At 40.5% G+C, this 23,468-nt stretch overlaps 1 protein-coding gene across 5 annotated transcripts in view; it reads right to left on the bottom strand.

The window, feature by feature from the left end:
• Positions 1 to 7,823: 7,823 nt before the first annotated feature.
• tln2b (talin 2b) overlaps positions 7,824 to 23,468 on the bottom strand; it is a 113,118-nt gene continuing 97,473 nt past the window's right edge. For 4 of the 5 annotated variants that reach the window (XM_033634259.2, XM_033634261.2, XM_078168335.1 and 1 more), the window contains exons 48-57: positions 21,649 to 21,765; positions 20,950 to 21,135; positions 20,362 to 20,469; positions 18,411 to 18,516; positions 17,050 to 17,174; positions 13,099 to 13,224; positions 12,936 to 12,998; positions 12,666 to 12,848; positions 12,456 to 12,581; positions 7,824 to 10,085 (exon numbers count right to left, since the gene is read on the bottom strand). In XM_033634259.2, coding sequence (XP_033490150.1) covers positions 9,957 to 10,085; positions 12,456 to 12,581; positions 12,666 to 12,848; positions 12,936 to 12,998; positions 13,099 to 13,224; positions 17,050 to 17,174; positions 18,411 to 18,516; positions 20,362 to 20,469; positions 20,950 to 21,135; positions 21,649 to 21,765 — 1,269 coding nt within the window. In that variant the 3' untranslated portion in view covers positions 7,824 to 9,956. The remainder of the gene's footprint in view (positions 10,086 to 12,455; positions 12,582 to 12,665; positions 12,849 to 12,935; positions 12,999 to 13,098; positions 13,225 to 17,049; positions 17,175 to 18,410; positions 18,517 to 20,361; positions 20,470 to 20,949; positions 21,136 to 21,648; positions 21,766 to 23,468) is intronic. The other variant, XM_078168337.1, reaches the window with a different exon arrangement.

The raw sequence follows: 23,468 nt of genomic DNA, 5'->3' as shown, positions 1-23,468 counted from the left end.
ACTCTTAATAGGCCCTGGGTGTTAATGTAAGCATGAACAGTTGTCTGTCTCTATGTGTCAGCCATTTGACCTGGGTACACCCTGCCGACCTGTCCAGGGTGTACTCTGCTTCTCACACAGTGCCAGCTAGGATAGTTTTCAGCGCCCCCACAACCCCTAACAGGATAAGAGGTCACGGACAATGAATGAACAAATTATCTCTGCTGAAAGAGTTCACATAACAATATTACTGTGATATCTATAGAATGTTATCACAAACAAACAAACAAACAAACAAACAAAAAAAAATGTAACTAGTCAAATATCTTTAAAGGTCAAGTGTGTAAGATATAAGAGGATTTAGTGGCAGCTAGCAGTGAGGAGACTGCAGATTGAGACCAGCTGAAACTTCTCCTGGTTAGAATTCCTTTGGTGTTCATTGTTCAGAAGGTTTTTACCAGGAGCTGAATTATCTGCAGAGGTCTCTTCCTCTCCAAAACAAACAGACCAGGTAAAAAAACCTGGTAAAAACACTGAATAAAGCAGTTTCACATTACAAATCAGTGTTTCTTTGATGCTGTTTGGCATGTAAAAAACGGTCTGCGTGCCCAGAGATCTGATGTCTCTGATAACTTAAGATCCAGACGTTCAAGAGGTTTTTGCTGGGAGCCAAATCATCCGCTGTCCGTTTCTACCTCTCCAAAACAAATGGACCAGGTGGTTTAAAATGGTAAAAACACTGATTAAAGCAGTTTTACATTCAAAAAATACATATTTTTCTGATGCTGTCATTGCAGAGGGGCTGCTAACAATGGCAACTTTTCTGGAGCCAGTGGAGAAACATGGTCGTACAACATGATGATGTTGGTTAACAAGGACCCACTCCCTATGTAGATATAAACAGCTCATTCTAAGGCAATGAAAACACAACAATTCTTATTTTCACATTATTATACACTAAAGAAAACACACTTATTACATTACATTACAGTCAGTTTTTGCCAATATATCCCCCTAAATACCATGCTTATCCTTCAACTCAGTTTATTGTGGGTTTTTTTTTTGTTTGTTTTTTGGCAAATGAATCACCCTCAAAATACGAGTGTCAGGAGATGGAGAAAGAGTGTGTAATCATATTTGTACATAAGCTTAAAATACGAGCAATTACACTTAATGGACAGTAAAAAAAAGACAATCAGATGGTGTTGGGGGAGGGGGACAAAGTGAGGAAAGAAACGGAAACGATTTAAGAGGCGCTTACAACATATTATCGTATGTGTATTATTAACATTATCGTTACTTTCAAAACCGTTATCACGACACCCCTTATATGAAACGTTTTCATTTTACATGTTTGTTTTACTTTAATGCAGCCTTTGCATTTTTATATTATTTGTAAGTGCTGTTTTTGTGTCGTTAGCTGTCATCTACATATTTGTACACCTTGTGTATGTGTGTGTGTGTGTGTGTGTGTGTGTGTGTGAATATCTAACTATATATTGCATTGGACTGCCATTTTGGATATCTGTGAAGGAAACAGTAAAAATCACAAGTGAAGCAATGGTTTGATTTAATGTAGTCCATCCCAGTCGATCTCAGGAGATTTCTACGTAATGAATATCTGTCACATCATAATTTCGAAATGGTGAAGTCAACCACTAAATCATTATGAGCAATATGGCAGTAACCTCCAGTGTTTGTAACTCTGTGAAATCCCAGCACATAGACAGTGGCCATGTTCCGAGTTATAAAAGCCAAGATGTCATCGACAGTCTCTGTTTACTATTCCCATTAAATCAGAGTCTGTACAGTGGATAAGTTTGGAGCCAGCATGTTGGGAGAACCCAGCTGATGACCTAAAATAGTCATGTGCTCCAGACCTGAGTAAAAGGCTCTCTTACATCCATCAGCTGCTGTCTCTCAGGTTTACGTTAGGAAGCCCTGCTTCTCAGAGCAGGCACAGCAGTGGTACACGAGTATGAGTAAACAACAGGCATCTTTTTAACACAATGACCTTTGGTGAAAACCACGTCCCAACTGTATCCCACTGTGTCTCTATTCATCAGCCTTTACAGAGCATTTAATCACCAACAGAGTGCAAGTGTGTTTACACAGAGTCTATACATCATACATGCACCCTTTAGGCAGCATCACTGAAACAGGAAGTGCCTCAGAGAGCACGTGTATAAAGACAGATGCTTTTGTTGGTTCCAGGGGCGTAAATATAGATAGTGCAGGAAATGCGATTGCACTGTGGCCCCTGGGGTGGAGGGGCCTGTAGAGAGAGGGCCCATGCATGTGATTCAGATTGCCTCCATTGAAATATACCTGTGTTCAAAGATAAATGATAAAAAAGAATATTATTAATTTAAAAATGGTGCCAACTGATATTTTTTGTCAGATATGCAATGACGATTGCTGGGTAATATGTATGTTGATGTTGTTACATGCAAGGGCCCATCATAATAGTGTGCACTGGGACCCGTTGTAACTTCTTTACACCAGAAGGTTGGTTCAGTCTCAAAAGTCGTCACCTTAAAACACAGATGACATAAACAACTACAGGGGCACTTGGACATCACAGACCTCCAACAAGGCCAAATGCCCAATCTTGCATCGTCAGCAAAAGTGAAGAATAATTTTTGTATCCACCCCAAAATTTAATAGGTTCTTCCTCAGCAAATGCTACACCCTTTCACCAAGTTTCATAAAAATCTGGCTAGTAGTTTTCCCGTAACCCTGCCGACAAACAAACAAACCAAACCTAAAACATTACCACCTTTTGTATGGTGGTGGCAATGGGAATAAGAAAACTGAATGGAAGGTGTTGTGACTTCTACTTTCTCTTTGCCACACAATCTTGAGGTCTGGACTACATAAAACTTCCTGTCAAAATGGACCAAAGCCAAACATTAACTTAAGCCATTCAACCCAACCCAACCCAACCCAACAATGCTATTTTTCACTCTTTTACCAGTTTGGGCAAACTTGTCTTGACAACCCAGCTAAACCCGTTTCTATACTTCTGTAAACATTCATAAAACTATTAAAGAGCATGTGTGTTGGGAGATTTACAGCTTGAAGCTTTTATACACTAATGTTTTAATCAGACAAAGATGTGAGAAAGAGAGTCATTGTCAAATTGAGATGTTGTTGGTGAAAAAAATGAAAGTTTCAGTAGCATGCTTTGGACAAAATGGCCCAGCCCAAAACCCAAAAGCCTTTCCCCATGTGCATTTTTTCCAAACCTCACTTCCTCTTTCATCACTTTTCTCTACAAGTCAAGAAAGCTGGCTCAGGGCAGAGACTGTTTCCCTCTCTCTGTGCTGAAAAATAACACGATCCCCTCGAAAGCTGTTTTATCATTTTAGACGTACCAGAAGGTGGCTTCAAACAAAGAAATTTTGGCCAACTTGACAGTGAATTCATATGCAGGTTTCTTCTGTGATGAGATTTATGCCCATTTAAAAAAAAAAAAAAGAAATATGTAAAGGTCTTGTAATATAACTGTAAAAGTAATTCCCAAAAGGGCAAATTCATAAACTGGTCAACAGCAAATTTCATGTATTCTTAACATGCTATAATTGGCTATAGCTCTCCAGAGTGACAACTCTCAGTTTCACTGAGGCTGTTCTTAGCACAAGCTGTGACTCCATTCCTGCACAGTATCACTTCTGAAGCCTACAGCAGCTTGCCTGTTATTTACACAAGATAACACAATATATAAACATATGGATTTAAAAAACCAATATAAAACCAAGCACAGTTGCTGTAGCTCTGCCATGGCTGTATTTTGTGCTGAAACCATGAAAGTGTCGAGTTGACCCAGTGTCATTTGTTGAAGCCGTGGCTTCATTTTAGAGAACTTGAGCATGGAACAAAGCCTGAAACTAAATGGCTGCCAGGCTTTGGGGATTAGGCATGGCACAAGTCGCGGCGACTGCAAAACAAACCTTCTGACAGATCAAGTATAAAACATTTAGGATGCCTGTGGTGTGCGCTATTGATGCTAGGGATTACTGTATGTGTCTTGAGAATTTAGGAACTCAAAAAAATGTAAAACCTTGTTGAATCAACTTGCAATATTTGGAGCAAGATGCCATTGTTAATGTCTGCACTTTTATTTCAGGCAAGAAATTTAAGATGTCTTGTGCATGATTTCATGCATATTTTCTCGTTTAGCTCAACATTTCTTGCATCTTTGGGATCTTGACAAAGCTCTGGGGTTTTGAAATGCGCTCCATGAGATTATAACAACAGATCTGCCAAAAGTCTGTGGCGTTAAAGAGGTTAATGACACATGGGATCAGACAACAAGGTGCTTCTGGAGTCCCCTTTTCTCATTGCTAAGTTTGTACATTCTCATTTCCTCGCCTCCTCTTCTTGTGTCTCAGTCCCTCCCACCTGAGATGCATGCCGAGGAGACACAAGGAGAGAGGAGTCAAGGCAACAAGCGTTTAACAAAATAAGACATCTGCGCTTTGGAGCTGTCATTTCAAAGTGACGTCAATTAAATATGACGTGTGGCACAGCTGCCATAGTTTGTGTATTCCAGCTGTGTGTCACGCCTCTTTTATACGCCACGGGTGCCGAAGGGATACATGTGTGCCTCCTTGCTCTGCTGTCCTTGAGGTGCATTTTAAGAAATGAGGCATTTCTTAAGATGCCAGCTGAGAGTGAATCCTGTGTCATGGGGCCGAAGAGAGATGAGACAAGGAGGCACAAAATAGACACATGAGAAGACCCAGCAGAAGAAAAGACATGATAGAAAGTCTAGTTAATGCCAACCAATAGAAAAACAAAGATAGGTTGAAGTGAACAGAGAGGGTGGTTGAGTGCATGAGAAACCCTGCACCTAAAATATATCTTATTTTTCATGTCAACCACGATGCTGACCATGGTGCTTCTCCTGCCAAACAGAAAGTTTGAAGAAAAAAGGCTATAAATGCAGGACCTTTGTGGAAACTTGATCATAGCTATAAAAAAGTGGTCTACTAATAAGTCTGAAATCATGAAGTTCAGAACAATACCAGGACAAAGTCAACCCGCCCACATCTCTGCTTTACATCATTCATCTACTGAGGTTTTGATAGCATTGCACAAAAGCCAAAGTTAACCAGACAAATATCCTCCTTCAGACTGAAGGAAGCGAGAGGGTGAGTACAGTAGTATGGGCACTCCCAGTTAAACACATGGCTTCAGTTTCCCCTCAACTGTGTGGCCTGGCCTTGCATGAGACCAAAACACTCAAACAACCAAATATGGTGTTCATTACGAGGACTCGGCGTATTGTGCTGGCCACCTCTAACCATCCTTTACACACTCTGCCCTCTCATGCTGGCGGCACAGAGAGGATCAGTTTCAGGGTGAAATAAGATTTGTATCATCTAAGGGAAAAACGATAAAGTGTGAGTTATCAGCAGTAGCAGACCAACAAAACATCAACATGAGGCTACTTCTAAACAGCTCTGCTAAGGCTTTAACTGTGTAACCCAGACGGCAGAATGAATGTGAACTCCCATTCTTGACCAAAACATCTAAATGGGAATCTCTACATACTTCAAGGTCTGGTCTGTGAACCAGGAGGAAAAAAAGCACATCCACTATGTCCATATTTGGTCTGGCTAACTTTGCTAATCCTTCCAGTAGAACATATTTCTCCAAACATCCACTGACCCCTCTGACTGAGCTATGAAGGATAACACTGACATCTGCTGGAAAGAATGCAGAATGACCTTTTTCCTATCAGACATCTCTTGTCACAATGGAGAGGATTACATTTAAACTGAGAAGTCAAATTAAAATTTTTGTTTGAACATTGATCAAAATGACTTACCAGTGTTTTCTTTTTCTCCTCGTGTAGAATCGGAATAATTTGTCTGTACATGGCTGTGTCTGTGTGTATGCTTGTGTATGTGTGTGAAGTGACATGAAAAAAGTAAAGAAATAATGATTGCCATGTTTTATAAACATATGTACAGTTATTTTAGAGGTTCAAAAATGTGTCTGTTTCCTTCAGGTTAGGGATGGATGGGGTGTGAGATATTATATAAACTCATAAATAAATTTCAGGAAGTGGTGTATATACATATGTGTGTCTTGTTATGATTCTGTTTACAGTTACTGTTTCTTGAATTTTTGAAATGTAAACTTATTATGGAACACTAATAATAATAATAAAATAATAATAAAAAAATAAAACATTGAATGGGATGAATATTACTTGAGTAAAAGTCTTAAAGTATCTGAGGCTGCTTGCACAAAAAACATTGAGATTTCCCTTAAAGTCCTTGTTAAGGTTTCTTCAGAATAAAATCAGTTACACAAAACACTGTTAAGTCTTGTTAAGGTTTCCTACAAATGTTCACGGAAGTATTTATAGTTTTCTCCTTGTCTTGGTCTTATACTTAAGGAATCTCTACACTGTTGCACAGAAGACCTTAGCAACCAAAGAAACTTAAGATACCCCTGACTCTATCTTAACTACAACATAACCAAGTTTATGGTGATAAATGAAAAAAATTAACACATCCTGAGAAGAGTGTTCTGCGACCAGGAGAACCCGATGAATACGCCTTTGATTTCACACTTTAGATTGGACTGAATTAATTTTGTAATTTCTTCCTACTATGGTTTTCTGTTATTTGGGTATCATGTTTACTTTGTAGTTTGTGCGTTCTATGATTGTATTCCCTCCAGAAGTATAATCTTTTCCTCCTCTGACCAATATGGTTCTCTTGGCTGCTTTTCTTCTGCCGCCATTTATTCACTACATATAATATATATCTTTTAAATATAACTATAAGCCAACTTTGTAAAATTAAAACAGGCATCACAACCATGAGTCCAAGCAAACAATCTCCATGGAATCTTTTACTGCTGTAAAATCAACACAGGAAATGAGTTAATGTTTTTCCTTGACTATGGATTTAAGGGATTCTGTGCAACTGTGTAAGTCCCTCAGTTAGGAAATTAAGCCTCAAGTGTCATACTTAATGAGGAAACGTAAGGTGTTTTGTGCAACCAGTCCCAGGTGTTCAGTATCGGAAGTAATTTCATGACATTAAGTGTACTCAAGTACTGAAAGTAAATGTACAAGTAAATAAAGCTGTCGAATTTTTGAGAATTATGTTGTTTGTTGTTTGTTTGTAACATGTACACCATCATAAAAACCAAGCCTACATTATGCTTGAAGAAAAACAAGGTCTTTTTCACAACTTAAAGGATTCTTTCATTCGTCCATCTCTTCCTCCCTCCCCCCTTTCTTCCTGTTCTTTCCCTAGTTTGTTTTAAATAATGAAGATGAGGGGAAATCTGTTTAAGTAAAGACTGAAAGTAGACAGAAATATAAAAACACTCCCAACACCCAAAAATACTTAAGTACTGTAAGAAAATATTATTTCATCACCGTGTTTTAGTATTATTTCATTTTAGTGTGTTTTGTGTCCAGTTGCCACATACGCTCACTGGCCACTTTATTAGGTACACCTTTCCAGAACCAGGTTGGTACAGGTTGCCTTCAGAACTGCCTTAATTCTTCGTGGCATAGATTCAACAAGGTGCTGGAATTTTGGCACATATTGACATGATAGCATCACACAGTTGCTGCAGTTTTGGCAGCTGCACATTCATGATACGAATCTCCCGTTCCAGCACATCCCATTCATGCTCTGTTGGGTTGAGATCTGGTGAATGTGGAGGCAGCTGGAGTACAGTGAACTCATTGTCATGTTCAGGAAACAAGCTTAAGATGATTTGAGCTTTGTGACGTGGTGTGTTATTGTTATCTTTTGTCAACGACATTCATCAATATGGACAGAGGAACAAAATAACCTTAACTGTACTGGTTGTTTGAAACTCTTTATTTTTGGTGAATACAAAAAATACTTTTGTGACCAGATAAATATTATACATACAGCATCAAATCATAAAACTAATGCAGTCTGTTAAAGAAAGCACAACACCTATTCATAACAGAGCTAGTAACTTTTTCTATTTCCGTTAATACTCGGACAAATCAGTTAGACAATATATTTCAGGGTAATTCTTACATTTACTGATAAAAACATATTCATTTTTTTTAATAGTGGTTAGACAATGAAACAAGGAAGTTATTAAGTCCAACATTTAAGAGGGACCTGGCATAATGATTTCAACAAATTTCTCGACTTCAAAACACAAATTGCCACATGCTCATGGAATGCAGTCTAGTGTTAGTCTTCCAACATGGTCTCTAAATCCTAAGGTATCCACAGATGCCCTTTTATATCAGCATTTTTAATATTGTAGGCAAAGAGGCCACCAGCCAAGGCATTGTATTGTATGGCAAAGGACTTGGTGACAGTTTATTAAGACCCCGTTGGGGATTAGACTGGCATAATGTTCGGATCCAGAGAGGACAAGGCTCAGGCTCCCACTCAGCCTGATCTTCAGCTGCTTGCAGGGCAGACTCAAGTAAGGCACTAGTACACAATGCAGTCCAGACACTGGCATGGACAGACTGACGAGATGAACTGCTTAAAATTCCCAATATATTATACATTAATATACTAAAGGAAAAAAAAGAATTAGTTTCCTCAATCAGAGCTTGAAGCTATTTCCTTCTAGTTTGTAAGGAGAACGTCCTACATTTAATATAATGGAAGCTTTAAATTGCCGTCTTCAGTGCGTATTTATGAGCAACTTCAGTGCATAACGTATGCTCGTTTCATTCAAGAGCCCAAAGCCAAATATCATTGCACATAACCAATCTTACAACCAATAACAGCGCAGACTCTCATTATTATCTCGCTAGGATATTCAGTGTAATGTATTGCTATAGACAGTCAGCCGAAAGTGGAAATGCCTTTACCATGACAGGGCAGTGACTGGTGGAGAATAACTATCTCTGTATATGTGTGTGTGTGTGTACAGTACAGTGGGTACCCGAACAAAATCTGGCCAGTGTTAATGGGAGAGGAATCAAAACATGAAGACATGAGAGAACAAACATGACACGTAATGTAAACATATATTCCTTACACAGCTCTGTGTACGTGAGGGAAGAACAAGAAGTGACATGATGTATCAAGCAGCATGACATATTTGGTCACATATAGTCCAGATTCTTTGAATAACACCAGCCTGCTCTTAAGGAAAAATATGCCAAGAATAAATATCTGTATAGCTAGCAGTGGCTAGTGGTGTTTTGTTTTTAAATTTTGCTATTTACTCAATCAAAACCTCTCGCTGTTTGGCGTCAAGCTGGACAACATAGTTGAATCAGAATCCTTGATTTCTAAAGGTTTGCTCGTTTAACAGCGAACCCCAAATTCACATTTTTATTAGTAACATACAAGTGCCTTTCCACGCTAAACTACTCTATTGGTTAGTAGCTTCATTGATATGTATAGACATTATGGTGCATGCAAGCCAGTGGTGAAATGAGGCATCCTCCTCCTCCTGCCTTTTTATCAACCCCTTGAGGTTTTTACATTTAGAATACAAGCTATGGACCCTTAGGTTTGCTCTGCCAGTTGCAGATTTATCATCAGCTCATTTCTATTTGCTCTAAACCTTCAACAATAATAGAACATTCAGTGATTATAGAGAATTTCTGCATTCGTAACATCTTCGTGATTGTAACAGTCGGTAATGCTCATGATGCAGTAACACTCACAAAGCAATGATACGTTTATCATACAACTTTATCATACTGTCTCGACTTGCTTACACTGTAACAACCGCCTCCATATCGAGCTCTGAATGTCAATGCTGTTCACTGACAAATACATACGCACGTCACACACACATACATACACGCACACAAATACACTACGGAGCACAGGCACTTGTTTTTCTCACCAAAAACAGGCCTGTTTCAAGTGCTGTATATTCCTCGGTTATATGAGAGCAAAGCAGCCAATCGTACATCGGCAACATCTCTTCCCCGTGATGAGAGGGTGTCATCGGCGCGGTACGCACGTCCCGCCTGCCAATCAGCCCTCATCCTCCCTCAGCTCGCTGGGCAGGAACTTGTACTGCTGCTGTCGGATCTGAGCCAGCTTCTTCCGGGCTTCCTCCAACTCTCGCTCCTTCCTCAGCATCTCCTCCTGAGCCGCGATGATCTGAGGAGAACGGGAACAGCTGACAGGAAAATGTGCCTTGCACTTGCTCATCATAATCCCATTCCTGTGGATAGCTTGATATGGAAAACCTGCACAGTATTCAGCTCACTGTACAGCCTAAGCACAACACATTGGAGAAAAATAAAAGATCTTTTCGTGACAAAGTACGGCTTATGGCAGCGATCGTCAACTGGCGGCCTCTGGGCTGCATACGGCCCGCCAAAGCATCCCCATCGGCCAGCAGAATGTTAATGAATGCAGGAAAACATTATCTCAAGTATTTATGGTAACTGGCATTTTTTGTCTTCTTATATATCTTACATGTTATTCAGTTATATGTTGTTTCAGACCCTTAACATCCCTTATATGTTGAGTTCCAGATGTTTCCATCAGGAAGAGGTTTAGTTTCCCCAAAGGTAGCACTAATAGAAACAGATAGACCATTTTTCCATCTGCAACTGGTTTTTTAAAGAAATTATAGCTCTTAATGTCATGTCATTGTGTCTTATTGAATTACATGAATTACAGTGTCAGTGTAGGATATATGGATCTTGTGCTGTGGAGTGTATGTTGTATTTGTGTTGGACTATTGTCTGCAACGCAAATTGCCCCTTAGGGACAATAGAGGTTTTTGAATCTTGAATCTCAGGTAACATTAAAAAAAAAGTTTATACAGTAAATTGTGAACGTGTCAAAGGCAACTTACAGTTGATAGCATTTTTTTCCTTCTTATCCTGAGGTAGCCCCAAAAACAATAGAAAGGGGAAAAATTTTGTTATGAATGACCAACCCCAAATATGTATGTTTGACCCACGGCTACTTCATATATCCATCTGTCATCTTAATATCACCTTGACCCAAAGCACACACGGCAGATTCAGGTAAGATTACTGGGAAATATCACAGGTTACCCAGGGGTTTGAAACCCAGGTTGGGGGCGTACCTCTGTGTGGAGTTTGCATGTTCTCCCCATGTAAGTGTGGGTTTTCTCTGGGTACTCCGGCCTTCTCCCACAACACAAAGACATGCAGGTCAATTGGTGACTCTAAATTGTCGGAAAGTGTGAATGTGAGTGTGAATGGTTGTCTGTCTGTAGTCAGGCAACCTGTCCAGGGTGTACCCCACCTCTCGCCAAATGTCAGCTGGGATAGGCTCCAGCCCCCCGTGACCCCTAACAGGATAAGTGGTTAGGGAAAATGAATGAATGAATCACAGGTTATGTAAGGGATAATGCATAATGAGCCTGTGAATACTGGGAAAATAACTCCCGACAGGGGAACAGAACCTACAAAACATTGCATGCAATAATCCACCTTTCACCTTCTCTGTCCCTCTCTCTGTCACTCCCTCCCTCTCCCTCACACACAAACACACCCGCCATGGCGCTCAGTCTGTGTCTCTGCCCTTGTCTCAGTACTCAGTCCTGACAATTGTGCTACTATAATGCATAAAGCTGGCAGACTGCGGTTCGGGTCAGGTTCGGTTGGTTGATTAACCCGTAGTTTTTGCTGGTTGCGTGGTGCAGATGTGATAGGTGAAGCTAAACTCAATTTCCATCTTTTATAAATGGATTGTGGCTTTTGCCATACTCATAGCTGTCATTTATCTTGTCATTTTATTATAAACACTGCATTTTATTTATTTCTTATTTATCATTAAAATAGCATTGTACTATTAAAAAAGTATTACTTAAAACATTAAACAATGATAGGCCAATTTGGTCTGAACATATTTTTTAAACCAAACTTCTTAAAAATGTCTTTACATCTACATAAGTAGAGAAGATTAGTTGTGATGCATGTAGAAAGAGGCGTTTAAACATTATGGCATGAAAAGATAATTTTGTGACAACTTTTGGGCCGCATGTCCGATATTGTTATATTAGCTGTCAATCACTAGTGGTCCATCAATCAGGTTTAAACATCCAGAGCGCCCCTCGGTGCAACAATGATAAGACATTAATGAGACAGTGAGCCTCAGTGATGCCCAGCTGGGGTGCACCGTTGACTGCAACAGCAACTCAATCAGTCAAGATGAAAAGTAAAGCTTCCTGTGGCACCCTGGAGTTTTGAAAAAGAGACACACACTCTTCAATTACTTTCAATTATTTTTGCAGAGATGAAAAGAAAGCCAGATCTCAAGTCTTGAAGAAATGTGATGTTTTGCAGCCGTGGGTGTCTGGTAAACCTGGTAAACAGCTTTGAAATGAAGCTGATGGGCTGTTTATCCACAGCAGCACATCATGATTTCAGAAAAATGACTGTGGCATTTTGGCACATCAGCGAGAGGTGCAAACACGCAGTGAAAAGGGCAAACCACACAATAGGAATGATTTCTGTTGCAGGTATTTTTTCAGGATTTTTATCTCACCTGAGCTATGCCTCCGACGAATTTGGTCTTCACCACCACGCTGTCATCTTCTGTCTTGTCAAATGCTGCTTTCTGAGCTGCCCTCACCAGGTTGTCTGAAGCTCGCTTCACTGCGTTGCCGGCAGCCTTCAAACAAGTGAAAGTTAGCATGCATGCAATCCGTGTGCACACTCTTTCTGTGGATAAATTAAAACTGTGTGTCTGTGTTACCTGCAGCCTCCTCATGGCTTCAGAATCCTGGTCAGCCTTCACCTTGCAGGCCACCAGCAGCTGAGCTGTGGAGGCCGCAACTTGTTTGGCTGAAGAGATGAGCTTCTCCTCGCTTGCGTGACCCTGCACTGAGGCGTTAGCTGCCTCACACAGGCTACTGGTGGCTGCTGCTACCATACGTGCCTACAGCAAGCAACAAATTCACACATGATCTTATGTATCATTTAAATAATTATACAGTGATTTGTTAATGTGTTTAAGGCAACTTACAGCTGATATGAGACCCTGTGACCACTGGCCGTCATCCACTGCATTTGCTAGGTTGGCTCCCACCTGAGGTTGACAGTGCATTAAAAAAAACCTTAGTTTATATGATGCTTTACTTAAATAGAAAAGAATCTTTCTGAGAGTGTGAGTTGGTGTATTGACTGACCTTGCCCTGTGCCACCAGCTCTCTCTGAGCTGCTGATGCAGATTTAACAAGAGCGCTGGTGGCTGCAGCAATGGACTTTGCTGCCTCTAAGATCTGCTCCTCAAAATCCAACGTCTCATCTGCCTGCTGAAAGTAAAACCACATATTCATTTAGACTGACAAGACTAAAAAGATAACTATCTTTGTGTCAGCAGGTCAATTGAGGCCGTAACTAGGGTTTTATAATTAAAAAGATCATGAGTCATGATGGCAAAAATAAAAAGATTAAATACTATTACCATATGCAGAGTATTAAAAACAGGTCATTAACTGTTCGACTGTATTCTCTGTAAATTCTACTTCCCAATATGCTGGACCAAAAGCCTTTTCTACACTGCCAGGAATAAACTTCTGTTGTGGAAACATTGAATCATTTATTCATTATTTTTTAATAGTCCTAAAAGCATTAGAATTTGTATACAGAGAATATAAAAAGTAGCCTATAAAATATCCACCAAGTGTTAGTTTTTATTGTAGTATGTAACCCCCTCCAGCTTCTTAAAACTTACAAAATACTGAGTGTACGACCTCAGTGTCCTCAGTGGTAGCTACTGCCTTGAGCACAATCTATAATATTCAACTTTATTTTCCACCAAAAGCCCAATCGAACATTATGTCTCATTTCCTGAACGACATGATGAAGATCACAGTGCATCAGTTCAGGGACAGTTAACAAATCTCTGCAGTCAACAGCGTGTGATTGACCACAGACCTCCATAAACACATAAGGCACACGTGGCTGGAGACAGGGCGGGACACTGTAGGAATATGTTTGATATATAGTTGGACTGAATAACAACCTAATATATCAAACATATCAGACAGAGCCCTGCAGAGAAGGCTTCCAGGTCTACAACGGCTCAGAGAGGGAGGGAGGGAGGGAGGAGGGAGGCAGGGCAAGGAGACATGCTGGGAGCAGAGGAGCACTCCGTACTTATAGGGTGGGAGGGACGAAGGAGCAGAGAGGAGAGGGAGGAAGGAGGAGGAGGAGGAAGGAGAATCCAAACTGTTTCAGACAAATAACACCTGTTTCATAATGTGATGGGCTCTGTTACAGACTTAAGAGTGGCTTAGTGCCTCTACTAATCATTCAGTGTTTGGTGTTTTGTTGGCTCTGTCTCGAGGAAAAAAAAAACATGATCACAATTTCAAAAAATCATCCATGATGCTCTGAGATGGTTTCAGACTATTTTGTTGACTGCGATACTTGTGAAAATAATCACTGAATAATCATGTGTACAGGGAATATGAACACAGATCAAAGAAGGACAAATATTTGAGCTAGTTTCTGAATATCAGTGACAGTAAGGCATGGTCATGAGTAAAAATAATAGAAATAGAATGAGAGTAGAAAGGACATTCCCACTCTTATCAGGCAGGGTGGTCAGAGCAGTGGCCATTGTAGCCGTTGTAGTGGACTACTTTCTATATAAACTTCATTTTAAAACATGTTACTGAGGCTGCCTCTGAAGAATGAGTGAAAGCTGCTGCTCAGTGGACAGCTGACATGCAGAGACTGCAGGTATAAACAGCAGGTCAGCATGTCTTCACATCTAACTCGACAAATAAAGGGTTTATTTCAGCCAAACCAGAACTGGTGGCTGCAGGAACAGTGGACTAACTAACTAGATGACCAACAAGAATAGCTAGGACAGGTATGATGAGTTATATTTTGTTTCTGTCGAGTTTGAATGAAGTGGGTTTTACGATGAGTTAACAAGGCAACTAGGCTAATGTTAGTCTTATTTCAGTGACAGAGAGAAACTTGGATTCAGAGTGTCCACAGATATAAGCAAGTTAATTTTAAGACTTTTTTTTTTGCACAATATCTTTATTAGGTTTTTTTCAAAGTAGTGCCAGAATTTTAAGACTTTTTAAGATCTTTTTGATACCACCTAATGGAATTTAAGACCAAACCTGCATGGACATATACATGTGTTTCCAGGTGTCACTTCAAAAGGAACAGTAAGGAAAAACTGCAAACATCGGGTGAGTTTAAGTTGAATGTGTTTAATGTAAAAAGAAAACAAAATCTCATTGCTGTCATAAATGCCTTTTATTACTGCAATGCTTAGGTCTGTCCAATGATTGTAAACAGTCACTGGGTCTGTCAGGCTGGAGAAATTTTCGCGGTAATGTGACCGAAAAAATTTAAAACGCATTAAATCTGAATTTAAGACAATTTAAGACTTTTTAAGGCCTTTTGTTAAGAAAACACAATTTAAGACATTTTAAGACTTTTTAAGGACCTGTAGACACCCTGGGATTGGTGTACGGTTGTATTTTCTCTTTGGTAAGAAAAACAGGTGTAAAAATAGAGGTCTCAAACTAGTGAGTGTGACAAACTTCTGGTCCTACTGATATGTGTCGTCACAACAATCGCCATTTTCTTTTGTACTATTTAAATGACCACAGCAAACAGCTCAATGTCCGTCATACTCTCATTTCATTAATATAATGTAATAAATGTAGTAGAATTCATTGGTATCCCCCCTTGAAAGGTGGCCTATGGCATTTTTTTAAAGTTAATACAGTCCAAAATTATCAAATTGGTGATGTCACAGGGTATAAAGTCTGGAGCTGCTGCACAGACAATGAATTCAGAAAGATGTTATAGATGACACTGTGAGCAGCCAGGGGTGTGTTCTAAGTATATGGGAACATTTTCTGTTTCAGAACTGAGAACACTACAATAGAATAAAGCTAATTTGGGTATAAAAAAGAAAACAGACTTCCTGTGAGTCCACAAAATCAGTCTCCAGTTCACTGTCTATGGAACAGCTCCACACTTAATACATGATGGCATCACATGCTTAGGACTTACTTCTATGGTTTCTGGCTTTGAGTGAGAGTAGCTCATGTTCACAAATATTGATCGAACTTTTCTAGGCCATGGAAATAACATACGGAAATTCTCAATTTGGGTGGTTTTTTGGTAAAACCCTGTTTCCTATTACATCACTAGAGGGAGACACTGACATCTAAAAAGAGGTAAAGCCTTTCACTAATCCCCTTTCATGAACACAAAGGTCCTCATAAATGCAGTCTGTAGCTGTGGAATTATAGTATGAGACAGAGCATTATATGGGCTTTAATAAAAATGGGGTAACCCAAATATGCTTTAATTTGTATTATACAGGCAGAGGGGTGAACCGACAGTCACTGTGTGTACAGGAAGAGGTATAGAAAAGGGGGAAAGCACTACAGGCACAGAAGGAAGAGCACTAGGATCCAACTATCCAGTCTCCAGAGACAGACAACACAATCATGCAGCAGCACACCACAAACACGACCCTGTGTTGCATACAGAACAGCATAAACATCATTTCACTTTCCAAAAGCACACTCGCTACCATCTCCCATCTCCCATCTTTTGCCTGTTTTCTTTAAGCATTATGTCATAAAGTTGTCTAGGCAACACCGCAGCGTGGTGGGGAGGTGAATAACAAGCTGAAAAAGCCTCCCTCAGTTTAGTTTAGAAATGAGGAACACTGCAATAAAACAAAGGAAATAAGTTCAATAAGACAGAGGCCCTCTCTTTCAGAAAGGGTCACAACAGTTCATCACACATTTGAACTCATTCCAACATAAGCTTGAGGACCCAGCAGTGTAATTGCGTCTCCTAGCAACACAACTCAAAATAATGTCCAAAAGTGCCTTTGAAGAAAGTTTTCCGAGCATCATATGTTAGCTCACTGGACCGGCGGTGTGAGTCAACACTGCGTGTGTAAGGAAGAAACATCTTTCTCTCCTTTAATGACATCGAGATAGCAGCTCAGTCACCGAAAAAGATGACTCCACTTCAAAGTCACCTTTTCCTACCTCCGGGCCACTTCGTCTCCCTGCTGATTAATGGCAAAAAGCTGTGCGTGGGGTTGCGTGGGTGGAAAGGGTTGAGAGGGGCACTTATACCTTGGGCTTGGCTCTGGGTTTCAGCTGCTCTAGTTTCTTGGCTGCAGCTTCAATGGACGCTGCTGCTCCGAGGAGCTCGGTCTCAGCGATGACAGTGGGGTCCTCGGGGTCCACGCACTCTGTTCCTGAAAGGGATCGACACATCCAGACGCTGGTTATCACAACATAAACACCAGTGCAGTCAGTGGAAACATTTTATGTAACAAGAGGTCAAAATGACACTTTCTTAATAGCATTTACACAATCCAGGCATCAAAACTCATGACATCTGTACACTCACAGTATCACAGTAACGCCTCAAAGTTAAATAAGATAAACCAAAAGTTGGAAGAAATGCACATTTGATGGATCATTGTCTTTTTATAGGTTTTTAAGTGCCCATAAAACGGAGCTGTTTGGGAACAGCTTGGTAAAGCAGATGGAATGATGTTTTCATAGATTACGTTGAGCTCTGGGGAAATCTGTTCTGCGCCCCCACCCCCCAAGCCTTCTGACTCTATGAAAGGTGATCTGGAAGAAAAAAAAACACAGCATATCCCACTTACCTCCATCTGAGGCAGCAAGGGAAGAGAGGGGGGAGAGGGAGAGAGCACATGGGACATTAGAGAGGTGAAGTGGATAGCCCCGCTGGGTCTTGGGCTATACGCTGAAATCTAATTCTCATCCAAACACAATCTATTACTCCTGTCAGATGCAGCAGTGTAGCTTCTATAGGAAACACTCTGTGTCATAACCATCCTACAGAGCTTCATTTGGTGCAATTTGGAACAATTTGCACGGCAATCACGCTGTGGCTGCAATTTCAATATTCCAAAGTGATTTTCATGACCTTTCTTTATTATGGACGCAGACAGGTTTGGTGGCTTGACTCAATAAAACTGTAATATCATTCATACACAAGAGGATTAGGACTCCTTTGACTAATCTCTAACATCTCCACAATCCTGTTGTGATATATATATATAATTTTTTTTTTTTTTTTTACATTTTATCAAACTGAGTTGGCTCCTAGTGAAAATCCTCTTGCTTCAAACCAACTGTGTTCTGCACCCAGTTTTACACTGCAGCGGCTTTAATGTCTCACAGTCATTTTAAAACCTAAATCTGCTGCCAACAATTTTTGGACAGCGCACAAGCTTCTGCACAATGCATGCCTCCTAATAAAATAATATTATACTGCTTTATAGGGTACCATAAAGTCTTGGAATACTGAATATACACAACTTTCATGTGTGTTAAATGGTCCATATAATCCTGACATCAGTCAGAACGGGGTCACCGGTAACTAAAGGTTGTCAAGCGTAACTTTTGTTTGTGTGCCTTGTGTAAGAGTGTGTGACAGTGTGTGTGTGTGGCCTCACCTTTCATGGCCTCAGCTGTCTGGACGAGCTCCGTCACACAAGCTGCCACATGCTTCGAGTGTGCGGCCAGCTGCTGCTTCTGCTCGGGCATCGGTTTGTGCAGCACCTGAGAATACAAGAACCCAATAGATACGAACACACACACACATGAACAAAGAGGCACAAGGAAATATGATGCAAAAGATGAATGAGAATGCAAAGAATACTCTATTCTAACATCCACATGGCTGATACTGATTGCTGACAAAAAAGCATTTATATCTGTTCTGTGAATTTCTGACAGTTCAGATAAAAAATAACTTGGCACCGTTAATAACTGACTTGGCGATGCAGTGACAGCACACTCTTTATACCAGACCACAAATTATAGCACAAGGTACTTTTAGTGGCTAATGTCCTGCCAGAACCAACATGATGTATTCCTACAGTAACTAATTATGGAAGTGAGATAATTCATTAAGATACTTAAAACATCAATTAGCAACTGTTACATGGCAACACACTTGTCTTAACACAATGCATGGGGAGTGTTATTAGGAACTACTGAATTTAATGAAAATAAGTTTTGCTGATTGTTAATATGCAGATTTATGCAACAAGGTGCTGAGAAATTAAATCAGATCTTCTGCAGGGGGACGCTGTGGTGTAAGATAAAAAAAAATATTATATATTAAATTCTTAGATGAATGTGGTTACAGACTGATAGGTAGATTGTGGGCATAAAGCACATTTCAAGTAACAGTTTTGTCATTCATTGGTGATAGCTGGTGATCATTCCTGAAGTCTGCCATTATTCTTTAGTTTTCTTACTGACAACTGGCACTCAACCCCAAACTTATTTGTTTCTTCAAAGAAATGAATCTTTTAAAACAGACCACCAATATATTGCTTAGTTCTTAAAAAGGCTGAGTAATTTCCTAACACAGTGAGGCAGTGTAGTTTTTAGTCGATGGTAAAGGCTAAATGAACTGCCTTTCTAGTCCTCCGACCACTCAAAGCCCTTTACACACTACTGAGTCACATTCACACAGTCGCACACTGGTGGCCGAGGCTACCATACAGGGTGCCACTTCCTACTCAGTAACCATTCATGCATGACACGCCAGTGAACAGTCATTGGGAGCAATTCGGGGTTCAGTATCTTGCCAAAGGATACTTCAACATGTTGACTGGAGGAGCCGGGGAATGAACCAACGACCTTCCGATTGTTGGACGACCTGCTCTATCCACACAAGGTGCCACTTACTACTCAGTAATCATTCACACACTCTAACACACAGATGAGTATCCATTGGGAGAAATTTTGGGTTCAGTATCTTGCCCAAGGATACTTTGACATGCTGACTCAAGGAGCCAGGGGTTGAACCACCGATCTTCTGATTGGTAGTGGCTCTATCTCTGAGCCACAGCCGCCCCACGTTACTCAAACAGGTGTAAATAGTGTATTTGTTTGGGACTGTTTTAAGTATTTACAGCACCAGGACTGTGCACAATATGTGAGATAAATCCAGAGGAAACAACAGTGTTCGTGTTCTCCATAATAAGTCACCCAGTGTAATAGTGTAAAACTTTTATGTGTTTTTAATAGTTCCTGGACAACAGTAGAGGTATGTGGCAAAGAAGAAAAAGCTACATCAGTCTTTGGCTACACAGATTATATTTGTCTCTAGAATCAATTTATTGTTGGTTCTGGTATTTTTGTGGGATTTGCTGGCAATAAGACAAACATTAGAATATCACCAGCCGTATTCTTTTAGTTCAGGTAATGCTACGGTAAACACACTGTGAGGAAGCCGGGGAGGTTTTTTCAAGCATCAAAGGATTAAATCCTGCAGATAAGACCCAGAAAATCTCACTTGGCAATAGTAAATATGAGGATTCACTCTTCCACACTGTTGCTACACACTCCCATCCTTTATTTATGAAACATGTAACTGTGTCTCAATCTAACCTGCAGGACTTGCTCCAGAAGGTTGATGTATCCGGCAGTGCACTCAGAGCCATACTGCAGGGCCTTCATCCTCAATTCCTCGCTCACTTCTGGGTGGCAAGCTGCTTGCTGGAGATGTTAGAAAACAATGTGGTATTGTGAATTTAAAACAGCACACAAACATTGCTCCCACTGGAATGTTAAGATTTAACACAGGTCCGGTATAGAAGTGAGAAGGTGCTACGTGAGCTCTCGAATACTCTTGATGGAGTTTCATGTGTGGATATGCACATTATCCAGTGCCAAATCACAAATCTAATATGAACTGATTCTTTACTAATTTGTAATTTCCAAAAGCACAGCCTACAATCATCCTGTATTCCATCTGTTTTTGTCTTGTAAGTGCTCTACAGTCACTAAAGGACATCCTGACTGATGCTCCGCTGCACGACTTTGAAAAGAGACTGAGTCACTACCAGCGGGAGCAGCCATAAAGTAGACTAGACTCTAACGTCCTATCTGCTCTCAGCAGGCTGGGCTCACATGTTCCCTGGCAGCCCGGTGATGTCTGTGTGAGGCCTGTTCTGGTAGGGCAGTGTGGATTAGCACCTTGCAGGTAGTCAGCATATCAGAGATGGCTTTGCGGCTCAGGTTGGCAGTGGCGATCACGTCCTCCTGCTGAGCAGAGTTGCCTGAAGCCACTGCCTTAGCTGTTGCTATGGTGATGCCCTTTGTCATGCGGATGAACTCCTCGGGTGTGGTGGACTTGTCTGGGACGTCCTTGGACTGGAACACCTGACAAGACACAGGTGGTTGGATATAGGCATGACAGGGACTCAGATATGGGCACATTCTCAGAGAAGAAATAAGGAAGCGCACACGTAAACAACTGAGGCGGACAGGTCGTCTTGATATGGGAAGCTGAATAATTAGGAGTTAGGTAGACTGTGTTGAATTTGGCTGGAGCTCTTGGTAAAGCCTTCTCTCAGGCTGGGGTCCTCTGATAAGGATTAGCAGTAAATTACAAAAAACAAGCTTCCGAAATCTTCTTCCTTTCTCATTCTGCCTGCTACCCGGACCCTGATAAGAGCTGTGAGAAACCTGCAGGGGCTGAGAGCGAAGGAGGAGGAAAGGAGCTGGACAGATAATAAAGGAAAAAGAACAAAAAGCTCCCCTGTTATGTTCAGTATAATAGACATAGATATCCCTGACCCTCTTTGGGCCAGCTTTGCAGAGAGGCTGTGTCTCATCAGTTGACTCTCAAAAGACCATAAAGAAGAGGTTCTTGTTCCTGTGAGGCGTTCTTACTGTCAGCTCCTGCTTGATGCACTCAATAGTGGCCTCCAGTGCCCTCGTCCCGCGAGTCGCTTCATCCTCCACTGCCTTCACTGTTTTTAGTAGAGACGTCACGTTGGTCACCATGACCTGTCAAAGAAAAAGAGGCAAATGATGAGGCTCACAGTCAAACCAGGAGGTGGAGCTCTTTCCCCTCAGCTGCAAAACATTACAAAATTATTTCTGCCTCCTCCTTCACTGAGTCCATTACAGTGAAGAATGGTTATGTGTTGTAGGTGCTCTGCTAATGAAAATGAAAGACATCAGCTGCGGAAGGAAGAGAAAAACCGAGGGATGTATTTCACATTACAACAGGATGATTTACTACTTGTAATACAGTTAATTCACTGACACTTAAAAAAACAATTCAAGTTTTATTCATGGTGACACATTCTGTTCTGTCAGAAGAGTTTACATTATTAGGTTAGGAATTCGAGCAACATGATCGCCAGGCGATGGAGTGGGTCCCACTCGGAGGTCACCATATGTTAGAGGAACAGAAACAATCTGTCAACATAACCAGGTCCATGGGTGGCCCTAATTCCATTTAGATGAGAAAACATAAGAAACTCTATGAAACAGTTAGAGTTACACGCTGTGCTTGGGATGACAGTTGTGAGAACAATAAATAAATGAGGAAGTTTGCAGAAGACTTGCAAACCTTTGGTTCAGAGATATTTGAGACTGTCACTGATTAAATTCTTTGATCTCTGTGTCTCTGTTAAAGTGACCGCAGCTGCACCAAGCTTAGATGCCAAAGATCTGATCCTTAGTTTTTACTCTGCAGCAGTTGGCAGGTGTGAAAGTGGTCATAACCATCAAACGTAAAATTGCAAGTCTTCTTATGTGTATAGTGCAGATTCTCCCAGACCTTGTCGGCACAGGAAGTTACTAAACATTTTTTCTCTGATCCAGTCTTCAGAAAAAAAACCTAATCATGCATTTTGCCTGAAACTTTTAAAACTTGCTACACTCTATATCATAATTCTGTGACTACTATTTCTGTCTACTCTGTACATACAGCACCTACTGCAAGTCTGTATGTTCTTGAAGAGGAATTCCTCATGTGTTGCTTTTTGGAGGTTTTGCCCATTTGTTTCACCCTTAAAGTTGTTTATGTGTGGTCTAATAATATAAAGTGTTTTGTACATATTGTAAAGCACTCTGAGACAAATTCATGTTTTTGATATGTAAATAAAACAGACTTGACCTGACAAAGAGATGTCAGACTGAGCTTAATCTCTGAAAACAAAGTATCTGCATATGTATGCAGAGTCTGTGGGCAATGGGACAAGACTTTGGTATTGGAAGTAGGGCTGCGACTAACTAGTCTTCTCATGATGAACTAACCTGCCAATTAGCTGGCTGTGTGAACTTGTTTCGGTTTTCAAATGGGAAAAATGCAATTTAATCATCCAAAATGTGAATATGAGAAGAATCTTGGGGTCCTCTTTTGCAATATCTGGACTCATCTGGATGAGGCATACACCTGGACATACATATTAACTGGATGTTTTCCCTTTATCCTTTATGGTTTTCTTGTTCCTGCGTACTCTTGTCCGTGATGGGCTGTGTCTGGTGATCATACATGGATGATATGTATTGCTATGTGCTTTTGTGTAATTAACTCTTGGCTATGTTGAATTTAGGTGTCAAAATCCCTCTTTCGTGTGTGTGTTTGTTTTGGTTGGGTTTTGGGTAGGGATTTTTGTTGGGGTTTGTACGTTCATGTTGAAATACATTATCATCAATAAAAATAATATTTAAAAAAACAAACTGCCAATTATTTTCAG

This window comes from Epinephelus lanceolatus, chromosome 5 (assembly GCF_041903045.1).
Source record: "Epinephelus lanceolatus isolate andai-2023 chromosome 5, ASM4190304v1, whole genome shotgun sequence".
Lineage (NCBI taxonomy): Eukaryota > Metazoa > Chordata > Actinopteri > Perciformes > Serranidae > Epinephelus > Epinephelus lanceolatus.
Note: the sequence above shows the minus strand (reverse complement) of the source record. Positions and strands in the feature narration are given on the sequence as shown.